The sequence below is a fragment of the Cucumis melo genome, chromosome 4, assembly GCF_025177605.1.
Source record: "Cucumis melo cultivar AY chromosome 4, USDA_Cmelo_AY_1.0, whole genome shotgun sequence".
NCBI classification, from domain to species: domain Eukaryota; kingdom Viridiplantae; phylum Streptophyta; class Magnoliopsida; order Cucurbitales; family Cucurbitaceae; genus Cucumis; species Cucumis melo.
The window spans coordinates 5,335,786-5,355,104 of NC_066860.1; the positions used below are offsets into that span (position 1 = coordinate 5,335,786).

Genomic DNA, 19,319 nt, shown 5'->3' on the forward strand with positions numbered 1-19,319 from the left:
ATAATAACAATAATATTTATTATTATTATTTTCTTTTCCTTTTCCTTTTAGGATATATATATAATACCAAAAAATATACATATATCTTTATTCCCATTATCTTTCCTAAATCAATGCCTTAATCTTAGGCATTTACAACTATTAGTAATAATAATAATACTTCTTTATTATTATTATTTTTCTCTCACCAAAATCTACAATAAATATATATTTATTTAAACCATTATTCTCTCTTGCAAATAAATATATATCTTTTTTGTCCAATCAAATCAACCATCTCTCTCCTTATGGATTATCTTCTTTTCCAAACAAATATAATTATATTCCATCATATAATTAACTTCACTTTTCCATATTATTAATTAAATATATATATCCATATATATATACTCAATTAATTACAATTCCACAAAAACTAACTTTTCCCTCCAAAATCTCAAATTAACTTAAGTCCTCAATTAATTTAATCAATCAAATCTTTTCCAATAAATCACTTATAACTTCCAACATGAATTATCTTAAACCAACCATAACAACTTCACTCCATAATCAAGATTTATCTTTCTGCAGAATAATTAATTATCATCCACAATAATTAATTATTATTTACCTTTCTTCCAAAATAATTAATTATCTTCTACAATAATTAATTATTATTTATCTTTCTCAAAAATAATTAATTATCTTCCACAATAATTAATTATTGTTTACCTTTCTCCAAAGTAATTATCCTTTTACAAATAATTAATTATTGTTTATCTTTCTCCAAAGTAATTATCCTTTTACAAATAATTAATTATTGTTTATCTTTCTCCAAAGTAATTATCCTTTTACAAATAATTAATTATTGTTTATCTTTCTCCAAAGTAATTAATTATCCTTTTACAAATAATTATATTTTCCCAAAATATAATTATTTTACTTTTTCTCCTTTAATAAATATCCTTTCTCCAAAACACAACTATTTTTTCCTTAAATAATTATATTTCAACAAATATAATTATCGTTTCCTTTAACATAATAATTATATATATATTTCCACATATACATATAATTATTCAATCTCCAACAAACTTTCCACCCCACAATTTAATTAAATAACATCCATAATTATTTAATTAAATTCAACTTCAACAACACTAAAAATCCACAACTTTACTTAATTCTCTTAACCTACCATTTAAACAAAAACTTAACAAACACCACGTGCCAAAACCTCTAATTAATTAAATATTCATCCAAGAAATATTTAATTAATTTCAATTCCCACATAAATCAAATAATTCTCATTAAATGGATTCAAAATAACGCCCAATAAATTATCTTAATTTTTGGGGCGTTACAAGTTTAAACCCAATCCAACCCAAAATGAAAATTAACTCAATCCAACTCTTACAATTCGAATTGGGTAGTTTGAGTTGTTCGAATTGTTGGATTATTTGAACACCCCTAAATATAACTTGACATTTGATATAATAGTTATACACTAACACAACATAACAATGTCAATGTTCTATCTCCATAAAATGGTTCAAAGTATCTTTTTGGGTTTAAAGATTGTGAATTTAAATATTATTAGTTGATCATTTGCAGTTGCAAAGAATGCTTCAAAACTTTTGTGGCAATCCTTGTGGAATACTTATTATAAATAATTATCCTTGCTCTACTTCTCAGCCTACAAGCCGATGACACTCTCCAAAAGATGATAATACTGATGTAGCTTGGAGTTGATTTAGGATGGGTACTTCTATATATAGATTATTTGGGTTGTGTGTACTTCTTGTTGGTTGAGAATTTGATTATTTGGAGGTAGTCAAACAGATGAATCATGAAACAATTGACATATTTAAATGTTTTTCTTTATCAATGAGGTCAATACTAAGGCAATAGAATGGAAATTGTCTAATTCTCTTAAGTACATCACAACCAATGGTGCACTCGATAGCAAACACAACCTTAGAAAAACATAGTCTTCAATTCTTCAAACTCCTTATATACTGGATGGTTCCCTCCACGATGTGTATAATGATGTAACATTGTAAATTGTTTGGTTTAATTTGTTGTTTGTACAATTGTTTCTTCTAAAAAAACCAACGTAATAATAAATTAAAAAGAGGCAAATGGAGACTGTTCGGTAGGAAATTTATTCATCTCATTCTTTACCTCAAGAACAAAATGAACATCTCGAACCTAACCCTCGTTAGTGTTGCAGGAGAGGGACAATAAGATTAGTATGGACCTTTCACAATTTAGGTCCATATAAATTTCTATTTTCTTATTCATATTGAAGGAAAAAAAAGAAAAAGAAAAAGAAAAGGAAAAGACACGTTGGCTTGGCTCCTACACAATCAAAAAGGCCAAATGAGGAAGTTGCTACGCAGCTACTGGTTGTGTGTTAGGGTCAAAATTGTGAATCACTATTCTTTCTTTCCAATGCAATAATTGGAGGTTGACGTCCACGTCGATGTGAGTGTCAATGTCTTCAAAATAATTAGGTATTGCTAACATCTCATTAGACCAAGTCAATTCTACATTTGTTTTTTTCTCATTGGCTGCCGCAGCCGCGGACCACCTACATTTCCACCCATACATGCCACGTCACTTTTTCTAACTTTTGTCCTGCTTAATCACCTCTAATGTTACCCCCTACTCCATCGCCTTCCTCTTCATTTCACAATTCCTCTCATAAATTATTTCATAATGTTTTTAGGATTAAGTGTTTGATATTATATTAAATTTATTTTAATCTAATATTTCTTTTTATTAGATCTTTTTTTTTTATATTTCAAACTTACAAGATATTATGTTAAATTTATTCTTATTTGTAAGTTTAAGCTTTTAGGTGAATTGATGGTTGATAAAAAGTAGAACCTAAAATTATTTATAGTCAAAGTGATCTTAACAAATATTCTTCCTAGAACATCAATAATAAATTTGTTTGTAGAGATAGAAAATGTGGTTGACAAAAGAGAAAATTTGGACACTTAACATGAGAAGAAATGTAAAAACTAGAAATGACGTGGATTCAAGTTAACTTGGGTGAATGGAACAATATAGAAATGATGTGGATAAGATTTTAAAATCACTAGATGAGGTGCATTGATATATGTAGTTTTGGTAGTAAACAAAATACTTTGGAGGTATGTGAAAAATAAAAATTGTTCTATAAAAGTGGGGACAGATGATTGGGTACATGATGATTAAGACAATTGAAAAGAAAAAAGGAATGCGATAAATGTTGGAATGTGGAGTGTAAAGTTTGACTGTGGTTACAAGTGGCATTGTGGCAAGCTGGTGTTATTGACCATGCATGAGTTAATCCACTCTATTCAATTAAAATAATTAAACATTATAACTATTACTTTTTAATATTTCTTTACACAATATACCTCACTATAACAATCTCTCAATCACAACACTATTTTCTTTAATTTAATTCTTATTTTTTGAGCCAACAATTCTTTCATTTCCACTTAAATCCTAATAAATAACAAATATCGTATACGTTCTTTTTCCTTCTCTCAAATTTTCACATGTTCAAAATGTTAGCAACCGATAAGTCAGTTGATTTCAATTTTAAGAACATGTTAGTTCCAAGGATGAAAAAATTGTAATATATTAACAATATATCCCTAAACTTATATATCATATAAAGATATTGAGAGGAAATATCTTTTGTATATGTTTTTGGTTAACTTTTCTCATATATTGTTGATGTTGGTCACTCATGTCGTACAAATCAAAAAACAATCTACCCTTGCAAACAAGAGTTCATAATACCTCCACCCCATGTCACTTATGCGAACACGTTAGATTATTTGTTTGTATCAATAGTGTTACCAATATAAGGTACCCAACTTTATTTATAGACTATATGGACCCTTTAAGTTATATCTTAAACATTAATTTATACATCTCTTTGCGTATCGTTTAAGACTCATAAAGCAACTTAGAATGTTAATTTATGTTATTAAGCCAAAACTAATAAAATAATCATAATACTTTATCAAAATTACAATAATAAAATTTTACTAATAACAGTCGATGAATTACATTTATTAGTTAAGAGTTTTAAACCTCAAACCCAACATTCTATACATAAATTTCATTCAAATAAGGATAAATTAATTTATTGTTAAATATGTTTTATGTTAAAAAAAAATGTGTAATTATTATTTTGAAATGTTACAAAAAGGATAGATTGAAAAATTTATCTATAGGGTCGGTTTGGAGGACATTAGAATTTAGGTCTTATGATATATAATAATTATAATTTAGTACATATATAGTTCGATAAAAGCTTCATAAATAGCTCCTATAATAAAGATTAGAATCTATATATATATATGAAGTTATATCAAACCATAGATTAAAGTTTAACTTTTAAAACTATAGGAATTAACTCCTTACTTTATCGGATGGTAACGTATATAAATTTTTTAAATTTTTTAAATTTTCAAATTTTTAAATTTCAAATTTTAGATATAATGAAAACATAAAAACACTTCTTTTTAATATAATTTGCATAATTACGATCACATCCTTAAATTAAAAAACAGTTTCAAAAATAGAATCTAACTTATTCATAAAATACATATTTTTTTAACTAAATAAATCTAAAAACATAAAATAAAATTTAGATTGTCAACCAAAACATGCCTTAAAAAATTGCATATGAATGCTATGAAGGACAAATATATGTGTACAAAGAATAGATATCACTACAAGAAAATGGAGCATTCCCGACGCCGAAAATCACGTCGGCATAAAGAACGTCGGGAATAAGAGCTTTCCCGACGCCCTCAACAATGCGTCGGGAGCTGCGTCGGGAAAACCATCTTTCCCGACGCATCACGAAGGCGTCGGCAAGAATACGTCGGGAAAAACCCCTTTTCCCGACGCCGTGAACAGTGCGTCGGGAGAGGCGTCGGGAATAGGGGTTTTTCCCGACGCCGCGTTAAACGTCGGGAAAAGGGGTTTAATGAGCGTCGGGAATTCCCCTTTTCCCGACGCATTTTGAGGGATTTTCCGACGCCACGTCACTGCGTCGGGAAATCCCCTTTAAATTCGTTTCAGTTCTGTATTCACAGAACTGAAACCGAGAGGAGGAGAAAAAGAAAGGAGAAGAAGAAGTCGCCGCCGTGCATAATCCTTTTGTTCCCCCGCCGTCCGTCGCCGACCGCCCTCGCCGTTGTTCCTCGTCGTCGTCTGCCACTTTAGGTAAGTGAAATATGTAAATTTATTTAGTTTAAGTTTATGCTTTAGGGTTTTTTTTTGATAAAAATTAGTTTAGGGTTTTTTTTTATGAAAATTAGTTTAGGTGTGTGCTAGATCATGCTGACCAAAAAATACTATGATCGGATTAACTCTGTTTTACATTGTTCAAATAAAAAATGTGAGTAGGGTCTGCAGTTTCTCTTCTTTATTCTGTTGCAATTGCTATAAAATTGGCTTGATTTTCTATTTCGTTGTTGATGATTTTATTGTTTGCATGGATGTTGTTTCTGGTTGAGATTTATGTGGTTAATGTTGCAGAAATAGGAAAGGAAGATGAAGTATCGGGAAATATTGGTTCTGGTTCTATGTTTGCTTGGGTTTGTTCTTGGAGCGGTGAGCAATTTCTTCTTTCTTTCTTTTCTTTTCATTGTCGATTATAGTTTCTGCAAGTTTTACTTCTTTTGGATTAAGTTTGTTGCAAAATTTTAAGGTTCCTGTTATTTCCTTGCATTATTTTAAATATTTGCCTTGATTTTTGGCTATGATTCAGTATGGATTGTTGGAAAGGCAGTGAATAATTTCTTAAAGAAAATGGGAATATCATTACATTTTCACCCATAGGTAAAGTGTTTGGCTCTAATGAAAGTGGAATTCAATTGGGTAAAGTTAAAAGTGTTTGATAGAGGGTGAGATTTACTTATGCAAACTGATTTTAATGGTTTAAGTAGGAGAATTCAGTTTGGTGAAAGAAAATGTTTGAATGGTGTTGTAGGTGTTTGATACAGTAGTCGGGGAAATTGCAATTATTACGAACTGAACCAAGTTCCACAACAGGGCTGATCATAGTTGCGCCAGTTGAAGATTCAAAATCCACGTGTTGGGTGTTCTTGATATTGCTTGTAGAATGATTGAAGTCATATCAAACTGAAAGCTAAGCGATTGTGTAGAAAGTCAGACGATCGTTGAAGGTTTGAGAAGGCGTTTAAGATTTCTTATTTAAGTTTTGTATTAGGATCTTGTTTCATGTACCGTTGTAGAATATATAAACATAATATAAGATTCCATTTTGTGTATACAAATGTAAAAGACAAATATTATAGTTTCTAAAATAATATTAATTTTATTGATTTATTGGGGTAAAAAAATATTTATCTACATGGACTCAATGTCGGTTTATAAAAAATGGACAATAATGAAACATTTTAATAAAAATAAAATTAAAAAAATGGGCCCAGAGAAACATTTTAATAAAAATAATTAAACATTTTAATAAAAATAGGTTTTCCCGACGCCGGGAGATGCGTCGGCATAGACGGCGTCGGGAATAAGGTTTTCCCGACGCCGTCGATGCCGACGCATCTCCCGGCGTCGGGAAAGCCTTTCCCGACGCCGATTTGGTACGGCGTCGGGAAAGCCTCTCGCGACGCATTTCTCCCGACGTTCTTCCCGACGCCGTTTTGTACGTCGGGATATCCTTTCCCGACGTACTTTGCATTTTCGCCGACGTATTTGTGCGTCGGGAGTACCCACGTCTCTTGTAGTGTATCAAATACGTATCTAATACTTACATGGAACATCTAGCTTTTTTCTTTTTCTTTTTCTTTTTTTTTTTTTAATTTTAGATACGTGTATCCTCTTCTAGATTCTTGAAGAGGATACACCAATCAATTCTTATATATATACACACACATTTGATATGATTTTTAACCCTAAAACTCATAATTCACCTAATTTCTCAAAAATATTTAGCAAATTAAATGAAAAGTAAATATATAAAATTAAAAAAAATTGAAAGAAACATACTTCAAAATCATATTTCTTTGTCCTTGTTCATGTTCAAGGTTAACCATCGTCAAATCCTTTCATAAACTCAACATCTTCATCGTTGAACAATCAAATTGAGTATATATATAATAGTGTATCTTTGGACATATTTGTATCTTAGTTTCTTAACATTTAACGAATTGTGGTGTTCAATCATATTCGTATTTGTATATGTGCTCCATGATAGGTAGGTTTGGAGGTACATTAGACCCACGTAGAAATTTACCACGATGTTTTAGTGCTTTTGCCGGTCCCTTTCTGCCCACCAACTCTTGTCCTATAGTTTACTATTGTTTGGACACAACTCTTCAATTTGTTGACTACAACCTATCTAATAAAATGTTTGGAAAAACTAGAAAAAACTCCATTTATACTTTATATTTTAACATTTTAGGTTTCCATCACTAATACCAATACATATTTTTTTTTTAGTACAAATTGAGGTAAAAAATTGAATTAAAGGATAGATACCAGTTGAGTTAAGTTTTTATTTGTCAATAATAACAATAAGTTAATGTCTTATTAAATTGATTAATATCTTATTAATTTAATCAAAACTTTTATAAGTATATCATTTTATCGATTTTTATTATATTTCTTTTAAAAAAATCTATTCATTTACTTCCTTAATCATATTTTATTTGAAAAACTTCGTGTCGAACTTATTTGTATTTATAAGATTTCTCACTTTTCATAATAAGTGTATTAATTTACATTTTTATATCACACTTATCAATTTATAATCAAAATTGGTATAATTATAATGAAATTCTATTGATAGATGAATCAGAATAACTTGACTCACATCTATAATTAGATTGTTTTTTTTTTTATCGTGTTTATATAGAATTACGAATTTATCACACATTTATCATTATTGACAAACAACGATAAAATACTATCAATTAAGCCTCACTATTCAGATTGCATTTCACTCAAAGTAAACGTGATCTTAGTTATAATTTTTTAAGTCACTTATACATCAATTTGAATCATTCTTTTAAAATTGACTATCTTAAGAAATTTGTTGATGTATGCAAATTGATTGATCGATGATTCTCAAAGGTAATTATAATAAAAATGGTTAAAATTGATTTGCTTATAAAAATTTATGCATTTAGTTGATACAAATTATAAGTTTTCATGTTATATTTTTTTCAAACAAAATCTTAAAAAAGAACATTAATTAATCCACCTAAGAAAATTAAAGATTTAAATTATGTAATTATTAATTGAGGGTTTAAGTTGGTATAATCTTTGAAGGTGGGTTGTTTGATAGATAGAAATTAAGGATGACAATTGGTAAATGTTTGTTATACCCACCGGCGGATTTAGCATAGGCCTAGGGGGGGGGGGGGATCGAGCTCCCCTTAACTTTCTCGTCTTTATATAATATATATAAAGAAAAGTACTTAATTATTAATATTTATCATTAGTTTAGTGGTTATAATGCCAAATTTTGACAATGAAAAAACGTATCCGACCTTCGAATGACATTAGTAAATTTATAATTTAGGAAAAAGAGGACTTGCAAAGGAAAAAAAACTCTAATGTTTAAGTCTTAATTTTAAAATAAAGAAAAAGTAGGATTTTGGACATCATCGTCTTGAATCATTAATTGATCCAAAAATTTTAAATTGATAGGTAAAAGTAAATTTAATTATATATGATTGTTACATTAATAATAATATTATATTTAATTAACAAAATAATTAAATATTAAATAATAATTCACAAGGCATCCAATTTTAATTATAAACTACCTCTCCCTCTCTCTCTCTCTCTCTCTCTCTCTCAAATATTTATAGTTAAAATGATTGTTTATTTATTAATAAACTTTTATCAATACTTTGGTTGTTTTAATTAATTAATAAGTTGAAAAGGATCTCATAATTTGTGCCTTGTTAAATTGTAACATCAATTTCCCCACACAATCAATCATAAACATAATCATCCTTCATTGAAGATTCTTAAATCAAATAGGTTCCTTCATATTAATTAGAGTATTATATATATATATATACACACATACACATTACTATTAGTCGTATCCTAATTAATTTTAAAAAAAGAAAGAGAGAAAAGAAAAAGATGGCAATACCTTCATTATTTCTCTCTCCAATAATGAGAACTTTTTTAATTATAAAGAAGAAAAAAAGTTTGTTAATCAACCAACATCAATGTCTTCAATGTAATTATTGATAAGCTTTGCCTTTGACAACAAATTAAATCACATTTTTTTTAATAGATAAATAAAAACAAAGCATTAAATACATATCCATAATTACACGTTTCACTTTCACAACTCTCATTCACCTCTTCTCCTAATACTTTCAATGCTTCTTTTGAGATAACTTTAAAACCCATTTAATATGAATTTTTTAATACTATATAAAAGCTTCGGTTTTTCTATGTCTTACAAGGTCAACGACAACACAGATATAACTTTTATTAATTTTATTATTTTCAGTAATTAATTTAATTGTGTTTAGTTAAAACTTATTCTTTTATTAACCAATTAACTAATTAACATAACAATCAATTATTTTACCTTCAATTTAATTCATCTCTACCATTTAGTTAATTAGTTTTATTTTCTACGTATTATTAAATTCAACACAAATATTTAAGTTTAGACATCCATTATTAGGAACATTCAAACACAAACTTTAATTGTCCTACACATTTAAAATCCAAACATTTAATTCTTAGACATTTAATATTTAATTCTTAGATATTTAATATATATAATCATAAAATAATATCTGTGCTCTCAAGAAAAAAATTAAAAAAAAAATGGTAAATCATTATTAAAACAAATATTTTGCAATTTATTTATTATATTTGAAAAGACTTTTTATTTTTTAATGGGGCAAAATTATAAAAGATATCATGTACTTTGGGTAAAATCATTACGAATTTTTCAAAAATATTCTCAAGCTTTAAAAATAATTAAAAAAGATTTTTACATATATGAAATATTGTCGGTGTTTTGCTTCACTAATACCCTTCAACTTTTAAAACTTCTACAAATACCTTTCTAACTTAAAAAAAAAGAAAAAAAGAAAAAAAGAAAACAGATGTACTTGATGGGTATATATGAATACAAATGGTTATATCTCACTTTCAAAGATATCGTTAAATTTTTTATAAAACCAACTCCAAATCGATCTAGTAAGATGTCAAATTGATCTCGATATTGACGAGTAAAGATTGATCGTGTCAATTTAACAATTAAAAATACTTTTTTGAAATTTTTGATTTGAAACTTTTTGAAATCGATCTCGACCAACTCTTTTTGTTTTTCGACCGATCGACTTTGGTATGGTCGATTAACTCGGTTTTCAGCCTATCATATTTACCCCTGATCAAACTAGTACATTATAATTAAAAAGAAAGCTTTTCTAAAAAACATGTATTTACTAGTTATAGACACCTCACTGCCTCCTTATTCAATTTCCTCTCTATCATGCCTAAAAGACAATAATAAAACCAATAAATGACCGTAAGACTTAAGAGGTTGTATGAAGTAAGAAATGAATTATTATACTATTACATTATTATAGTTGAGTTATAACAGTTTGTATTTGAAGTATAGATTATTTTAATTTGGTTTATAATAGTACGTATTTGTGGTGTGGATTATTATAATTTGAGAAGGAAATAGTAAACACAGTAGTAAATAATAATAAAATGATTAACGTCAAATAGTAAAAATCGTAGCAAATTGAAGGTTTTGAAATGATGTTTACTATAGTTGATTGAAGATTTTTATACAGTATTTACTATAACCAGAGGTGGTTATTATAGTCTCGCATAATCCTCTCCTGAACGACCCTCAAGTGTTTTAACAATGTTGTATGTGTTCGTAGTCAAATACTTCACTTTTATATTTGTCTATTTATTATTTTAGTGAATTTTTAAAGAGAAAGATTTTGATATTGAGACTTTGCGAGATTTTATATGGTAACTTATATTTTGTTATTGAAAAATTTGTTGTAAGAATTTGACAAATAAAAAAAATGAGTCTATATAATTTGTTTTCAAATTATTCTTTCCGCCTCAAGACAGTATACAATAAATCTAGGGCAAAAATTTAATGTCAATTTGGTTTCTAAAATTTTAAAATTTTAAAATAAACATTTTAACCCATAAATATATATATATATATATATATGCACACTGTTGAAACTCCAAGACTTAAAAATTAATTTCTCTTAAAAAATACAATATAAAAATTTACCTTTTCATCAGAGGAGAATCAAATCAACGAGTGAGTCGTATTATTATAGAAAAGTACTTAAATGCATAGATTATGGTTTTTTTAAATTGTAATACTCATAATTCTTCGATATAATCATATTTTTATAATTTGTCAATTGACATAATATTTGAAATTAAAAGCCGTTTTGGAATAAGAATCCCTAACTATTCTTAATAATTGAACTCCAACTCTATTGATTTCAACTCTAAATATTGGGTTACATACAAATTGCTTTAAGATCAAACGTCTTGGGATAAAAAACAAGTTTTTTATACCATTTAAGTACTCCACAAAATAGGATGATTAATATCATTTGAATGTTTTTAGCATGCAACTCAATACATGAATTACAAAATTTAAGAAATTCTCGTAGCTTCTCAAAAAGAAAAAAACTTAAAAGTTAACTTCAATTTATCATAAAAGATGTGGGACTAAAAAGAATGATAGAAACTGAGACTAAAATGAGAAAAACTTAGTCAACTAAGAACACAATGATATTTAATGAATAAAAAAAGTGCACATTGCATGCAAGGATTGGCAAAAAAAATTAACCAAATAGAGAGAAAAATGAACAAAAAGAAAACTTGGATTAACAACAAAACAGAGAGATTAATAATAGGATCAATTTAGCATCCCTCAAGCGAACGGGGTGCTGAGGCAACTGTGTGCTTGACTTTGGGGTTGAGTAAAACGAGAACTAAGGAGAGCTTTCATAAGAACATCAGCTAGATGATCCTCTGATGGCACAAACCAAGCAATCTTCTATTGGATGAAGTGAAGATCAATTTCAAGGTACTTAGTGTAGTTATGGAGAATCAAAAATTAGCAACTATATATGTGACATTCATCAGATTCGTCACAAAGTAACAAAGGAGTACATATATTGCAAGCTCCAAATTTCAAATAAGATCGATCGAATCTATAACACTTAAGTAGTAATATTGGAAAAACCTTTGTATTCTGATTCAACATTAGATAAAGAGACAACCTTTTTGTTTGGAAGAACACCACAAGATTAAACTCGAGCCTAAGAACCACTTCACCCATTGATACTCCATTGATCATTAGGTAAGCTGGCTCAATTTGCATCAGTATAACAAGTTAAAGTCGAAACATGAGACTTTGATAACAAAATCTTGATAATGATTGGTATCTTTTAAGTAACGTAATACTCGTTTAATAGTTTGAAGGTGCAAAGATGTGGGAGCATGGATAAATTAGTAGAGTTTATTAACCCAGAAGCTGTTATCAGAACGAGTGAGTGTACAATACTAAAGAATACCCACTGAGCTTCTGATATGAAAATCCCAACTATTGAAATTAGAAATCCTTTTACGATGAGAACTCCTAATTCTCAATTATTAAAATATCAAAATGAATATGATACGACGTGAAATACATCTATATTTTATTTATTGTTCTAATTGTACATGTGAATGTAAATAAGATTATGATTAACGTGGTAAACATAATTAATAAAGAGATTGTGTATAATTAAAGAGCTATTTTGTTATAGAATTAAAATAACAACAATTTTCACCATTCTGACAGCATGTAATACATGAAAAAACAAAAAGATTAATAATCGAAGAATTTTCAATTCTTAAAAAGAGTTTGCGTGTTAATATGATATTTTCTTGAATAATTTCACAACGCAACAAAATTAAAGTAGGTTACTAATGGAATTGTAATAGCCATTGTGATTTAATTAGACTCCTTAACATGGCAATTGAAAAATATCTTCAAACTATTTTTGTAAGAATCGAGTTTTTTTTCTCAAAATTTATTTACTTAATTGTGTTTCTTGAAAAACAATAAATAAAGAATTAGAACTTTTTTGAGCTGCCATAAATTGAAGTTCATTGAGTAGTAGATGATACTCATGAAGGGTACATGATGAAGACTGTTCAATATTCTTTTTGTTGCTATAATATCTTTAACCATTCAAGGGATAAGTGTACCGAGACTTTCCAAGTATAGAAAAACGAGTCAAATTATTTACAAGTTATATAAAAAATTTATATATTCCTTACCTATTGAATGAAGTTTATTAGAAGCTTATAAAAATCTACAATTAATGATAAAAATTGATACAAATCAATCATTGACAAGAACTTGTAGAAGTTTATAAATATCGATAAATATTTTATTTTTAGTAGTTTGACGTTTTTCTATATATAAAAGTTTCTTACATGTCTTCTTTGTATCTTTACTTTTCTATGATCGATATGACTCTAATACGTCATCAATATTTTCAATTGCATTTCAATATTGTTGTTTATATTATGTTTTGTACTATTGTCATCAACTTGATCTTATATGTTTTTTTTAGTGGGATACGTTTAATTTTTTTACAACATGAGTATTGTTAACGTATTATATCATTTTTTTTTTAATATCATAAAATGAGATATTGTGGTAAACCCAAGGTGTGTATGCTTTTGACAACATTAGTAATTTTAAAAAGTATATCTATTTATCCATTGGGATCTCATCTAAATATTTTATTTTATAAACCCTTTAAAATAATTTGTTTTTACCAATGGTGTGTGTTTCAAACAAACCGTATTTAAACGTAATTCTAACCTACAAGTCACAAGGATGGTGATGATGAAATGGTGTCCAAAGTTTGTTTGGATTCTTGTTTGGTGGAGTTTCTTTCCGTCCACTTCTCGAGAAGGAAAAATCAAACAAAGTTAAAAAGGTAAGGTTTTGAATATGATGGGAGCAGCTTCATTTGTTTAACAATGGCATCTTGTCTCTCTTTTATTACATTTACTGTTCTCAAGAGTTAATGGGTCCTTTTTCCATTATGATTCTCTGAAAAAAATCTCTACCCGAAAGTTTCTTTACTGCAAAGATCACAAAATTTGCTGAAGAACCAACTACCTGTTCTTTATTGTTATTGATCTTCGGCGTCTTTCACTTTCTTGGTCATTTAGTACTCTGTTCTTCATCTTTCTATCTCTCTCTCTCTCTCTCTCTCCTGTGCGTGTGTTTATTGGGCAAGATTCAGGAGTAAAGCTGTGAATCTGAATAAAATACACCTAGTGGAAGTGAAAGTATATTATTGTTTCATTATTTTTTCTGTAGGCGATTTTGGGTTTGCATTTAATGGCGGTTCAGTGTAAGACGTAGAATCATCGCTCGTGATTGGAGGTGATATTTAATACAGCGTTAAATTGGCCAACTCTTACTTGAAGTTGCTCAAATTTGTTTTCTACTGGTGTTCTTGGATCCTCGAAGAAGATGGACTTGCGAATTTAAATTTCAAAATCCACTGTGAGTTTCTTGTTTTCTTCTGCGTTATCAGACGGGAATGGAAGTTCAAGCTCACCGGCGGTATCTGCTAGTTGTAGTCGTATTGTTGTTAATTCAGTTTGGTTTAGGTCAGAAGGAGTGGTTGAACTCCAGTACAGAGTGGACGGCTTTACTCTATCTCAGATCATCGTTAGGGTTAAGAGGCAAAGATTGGCCAATAAAAGCCAACCCCTGTTCCGGTTGGATCGGAGTTAAGTGCAAAGGTGGTCGAGTTGTTGGGATCACTGTGTCGGGTCTGAGGCGAACTCAGATTGGGCGGCTCAGCCCTCGTTTCGCCGTCGATGCGCTTGCTAATTTTACCTCCTTGGTTTTGTTCAATGCCTCTGGGTTTTTGCTTCCCGGGTCCATTCCCGACTGGTTTGGTCAGTCTCTCGTTGAGCTTCAAGTGCTTGATCTACGCTCTTCTTCGATTGTTGGCCCAATTCCTTCCTCTATTGGCAATTTAAGTAAGCTCACTGATCTTTATTTGTCAGGTAATAGTCTTACTGGGATCATGCCTTCGGCTTTAGGACTGTTATCTCAACTATCTGTTCTTGATGTCTCGAGAAATCTGCTTACTGGGTCAATACCTCCCTTTCTTTCATCTCTTAACAATCTTAGACGGCTTGAACTTGCCTCGAATTTTTTGTCTGGACCTATCCCACCCAGTATAAGCACTCTTAAGAAACTGCAATTGTTGGATCTTTCGGACAATAGTTTAACGTCCTCCTTACCAAGTGAATTGGGTAACCTATCAGAACTACTAGTGCTTGATCTCAGTAATAATTCACTGACGGGTGCGCTCCCTGTGGATTTGAGGGGGTTGAGGAATTTGGAAAAGATGAATATTGGAGATAATGGCTTAGAGGGTCCTTTGCCGGTTGATTTGTTTCAAAGCCTTTCTCAGTTAGAAATTTTGGTTTTGAGAGGAAATAAACTTGATGGACGTCTGAATCATGACTTGTTATCACATCCTAAATTGAAGTTTCTTGATGTATCCAACAACAATTTTACGGGTTTCTTGCCAAGTTTTGTGCCAAACAGTGTGGTTGTATTCAACTTCTCAAATAATGTTCTTTATGGTCATTTAAATCTACCGCTTGAATTGAATGGGTCAATCGATTTATCTGGAAATTATTTCCAGGGAGTCGTAGTCAACAAGAGTCCTGATGCTATCCTCCGTGGAAACTGTCTGGATATGGAGCCAGATCAAAGAAATTTTGAGGCTTGTAGCCTGTTCTACTCTGAGAGAACCTTAACATTTGAAGGTTTTAAAAATGGAAATCCAGACGAAATGAAGCGTGGTCATGTTAGAAACAATCGCTTGAAGTTCATAATGGTAGGACTATTTGGAGGATTGGGCTTTGTTGTTATTTTTGTGCTTATCCTCGCAGTGCTCTTGAAATTTTGTGGTAAGGGTAAAGCAAATAAAAGAGGAAAAGCAAATGTAGGTCCTGTTCCAGATGGAGACAGCCCTTCACTTCCAAAGGATCCAGTCTACTTTGCTGGTCTGGGAGATTCATTTACTTATGACCAGATGCTCCACAGTACTAGGAATTTCAGCAAAGACAATCTTATAAAACATGGTCACTCTGGAGATCTCTATAAAGGATTCCTGGAGGGTGGCCTTCCTGTAGTGATTAAAAAGGTAAATATTCAGTATTTGAAGAATGAAATGTACTCTCTGGAACTAGACTTTTTCAGCAAAGTATCGCATATGAGACTTGTTCCATTCCTGGGGCACTGCTTTGAGCGCGAGGATGAGAAGCTCTTGGTGTATAAATGTATGCCAAATGGGGACTTGGCTAATTGCTTGCATAGCATTTCTAGTTCAGAAGATGACAACGTGCAGTCCCTTGATTGGATTATCAGATTGAAAATAGCAATAGGAGCTGCTGAAGCCCTATCTTACCTGCATCATGAGTGTAACCCTCCTGTCGTCCACAGGTATCGGTCACAAGCTTTCTTTGTGGTACTATAGTATCAAAATTTTAAGTGGAGGTCCGAAAATGTGAGTTTCTTATTTGATGAAATTAATTGAGCACATTAAGTATTAGACGTTTTGGCCGTTATCTCAAGAGCTGTTACCTTTAAAAATAGTCGGGTAGATTCACTCTATGCTTGTGCTTTTCAATTGACTTGACAGAAGTACCATATGATCTCCAGTTTATACTGTATACAAACAATGTATTAACTTTTCTTTTCTTAAATGTTTGAAGGGATGTTCAAGCAAGCAGTATCCTCCTCGATGACAAATTTGAAGTGCGTCTTGGAAGCTTGAGTGAGGCTTGTATTCTAGATGGGGATCAGCATCAAAATGTCTTCACGAGATTGCGGAGAAAGCCACAGTACGTATCTTAAGTAGTATTTATAGAATTATAAATAAGCTATTCTCTATTGAAAAGAAAAATCCCTATAATAAACTTCCCGTTTTGCTGTTCAGCCAACTATTTGTCTTATACTATGCATGAACAAGCAAGGTCCTTTTTAGCTAGTGCAACATCTATGAGCTTGTCGTGTGGCTATTGTTATTGCATAATGTTGCCGGTCGCTCTTTGTGAGACATGCAGACATCAGTACATGATTTGCATGCGTATGAATTGGGAATTTAGTCTTTTATGTCCTATTGTACAACACAACAGAAATATTGCTTAAAAATATTTGGCTGTCAAAGACTACTTTTTTTTTTTTTAATAATAAAATAACAATCATTAATCATGTGATAGGCAACACCCTGTTTATGATTTCGTCACGTGTCTAATAAGTGTTGTTATGTCAGTAGAGTCATTAATCTTCATAGATGTTACAAAGAAGTTGCATATTATACTACCTTTGGTTGATATTAAAAGTATTCTTCTACAACTAACATGAATTTCTGTTTGTTGAAACTTTTATTTTTATCTTTGACTCTGAATTGTTTTGATGATTTGCCTAACTATACTTGTTAATCTATGTAAAGATCATTTTTTCGAGGCTTGCAGCTTAACTTATTTTGGTTGTTATTTAATCAAAATTCTAATGTCATCTTCTTGATTCTCTTGTGCAGAAGCTCTGAACAATGCTCTTCTGGTGCGTATTTCTTCTAAGATCTGAGATCTCTCTTTTTTAAGTATACTTTCATATCTAATAGCTAGGTAAGATAAATATCTATAACCTGAAGACTGAAGTCAACCTTACTCTAACGAATTAACCAGAATTGGAATCCTTTACGATCTTGATAAACAATACTTCATTTTAAACATATTCAACTGAAGAAGAAAAAAAAACTTTAATGGCTACAGCAGACTTTCGCCAAGGTCTTTTGCTGGTCTAATTTGGTGGATTAAGGGCTGCTTGATATAAATACTTAGTATTAGAACTATAGGCAAAACGAACTATTGGTTAGTCCATGTCCTCTATTTTCCCACCGAATGATTTTCTATTTCCTCTATTCGGCTCTCGAAGTATGACTTGCCAGTTTGTTGTGTATACAGGCCCCTCACCAGCATCATGTTCGCAAGACATTTACTGTTTTGGTAAAGTGTTATTAGAACTCGTAACGGGAAAGCTTGGTATCAGCAAAGCAGAAGATTCTACAACAAAGGAGTGGTCGGAACACACCTTATCTAACATAAGTATCCATGACAAGGAACTTGTAACGAAGATAGTCGATCCATCGTTAATGATAGACGACGATCTTTTGGAAGAGGTATGGGCAATGTCGATCATCGCCAAGTCGTGCCTAAACCCCAAACCATCTAGACGACCCCTCATGAGATACATTCTTAAAGCACTGGAAAATCCATTGAAAGTAGTTAGGGAAGAAAGCTCTAGCTCCGGCAGGTTGCGCACAACTTCATCAAGAAGATCTTGGAGTGCTGCTTTTCATGGTAGCTGGAGACATAGCTCATCAGATGTAAATAGAGAAAGTGGCAGTGGTTCTAAACAAGGAGGAAGAATAAGCTCCCATGGCAGCTGTGGATATGATTTCTCGTCTTCAAATAAAAGGCTATCCAATGAAATTGTTCCCGAACCAGAAGAATTTCGAGACGTTGAGAGCTAAGGTTGAAGATATGCACCAACTTTTAAGGCTTCTGTATCGATGCCGAGCCAAGAACAGGCTCCATTTTGAACATAATTGCTGCACATCAGATAAAATGTGATCATTACTGACAGGGGAAAGCTGCTGCTCCAAAACAAACCTCCTAGGTGAAGGTGAAAGCTTAAATTCTCCTAAAATGGAATTGATTGCTTTTTAATGGGAGTTGAAATGGCTGGAAATTTGTTGGAAGGTATAGAGCAAAATGCTTTGGCTGGGTACCATTTAGTTTCTTGCGTCAATAAAAAAAAATAAAACAATAAATAGAAATCTAGATAGTAGGAACTTGAGATTGTAACTACAGATTACTGTTGTTATCGAGAAAAGACATTAGTGTTATCATGAAATTTATTGGTAATGGTTTTGGGAATTGTTTTCAGGGAAGAAAGTTTATGAACAACTCTAAATCTTTTGAGTTAGATTGAGAATTTAACTTAGTATTGTAGGGGAGAAGTTTTACGCTGTTTAAATCTACCATAGCTCAGTTGTACTAAAGATAGTACATGGTACAATAAAAGTAAATGCATATTATTACTATTTTCTTTTTTATAAGGGGTTGTTTTCAAAATATAACAAAATGTATATAAATTATTTTCAATAATTTTATAATTTTAAATGGTTAACCTTGTTATCTTT

The 19,319-nt window shown here is 30.6% G+C and overlaps 1 protein-coding gene and 1 long non-coding RNA gene across 3 annotated transcripts; both read left to right on the plus strand.

Annotated features, from left to right (window-relative positions):
• Positions 1-5,274: 5,274 nt before the first annotated feature.
• Positions 5,275-6,344, plus strand: LOC127148837 (uncharacterized). Its single transcript, XR_007819970.1, has 2 exons — positions 5,275-5,610; positions 5,990-6,344. It is a non-coding gene; the product is annotated as an uncharacterized LOC127148837 (long non-coding RNA).
• A 7,527-nt stretch (positions 6,345-13,871) lies between these two features.
• Positions 13,872-19,083, plus strand: LOC103503946 (probable LRR receptor-like serine/threonine-protein kinase At2g16250). 2 transcript variants are annotated; one of them, XM_008468342.3, is made up of 5 exons: positions 13,872-14,009; positions 14,399-16,552; positions 16,825-16,953; positions 17,652-17,674; positions 18,079-19,083. In XM_008468342.3, the coding sequence occupies exons 2-5, from the start codon at positions 14,625-14,627 to the stop codon at positions 18,645-18,647; spliced, it is 2,649 nt and encodes an 882-aa protein (XP_008466564.2). In that variant the 5' UTR covers positions 13,872-14,009; positions 14,399-14,624; the 3' UTR covers positions 18,648-19,083. The 2 variants fall into 2 exon arrangements, with proteins under 2 accessions (XP_008466564.2, XP_008466563.2); XM_008468341.3 differs by lacking the exon at positions 13,872-14,009 and having other exon boundaries at positions 14,010-16,552.
• The last annotated feature ends 236 nt before the right edge of the window (positions 19,084-19,319 follow it).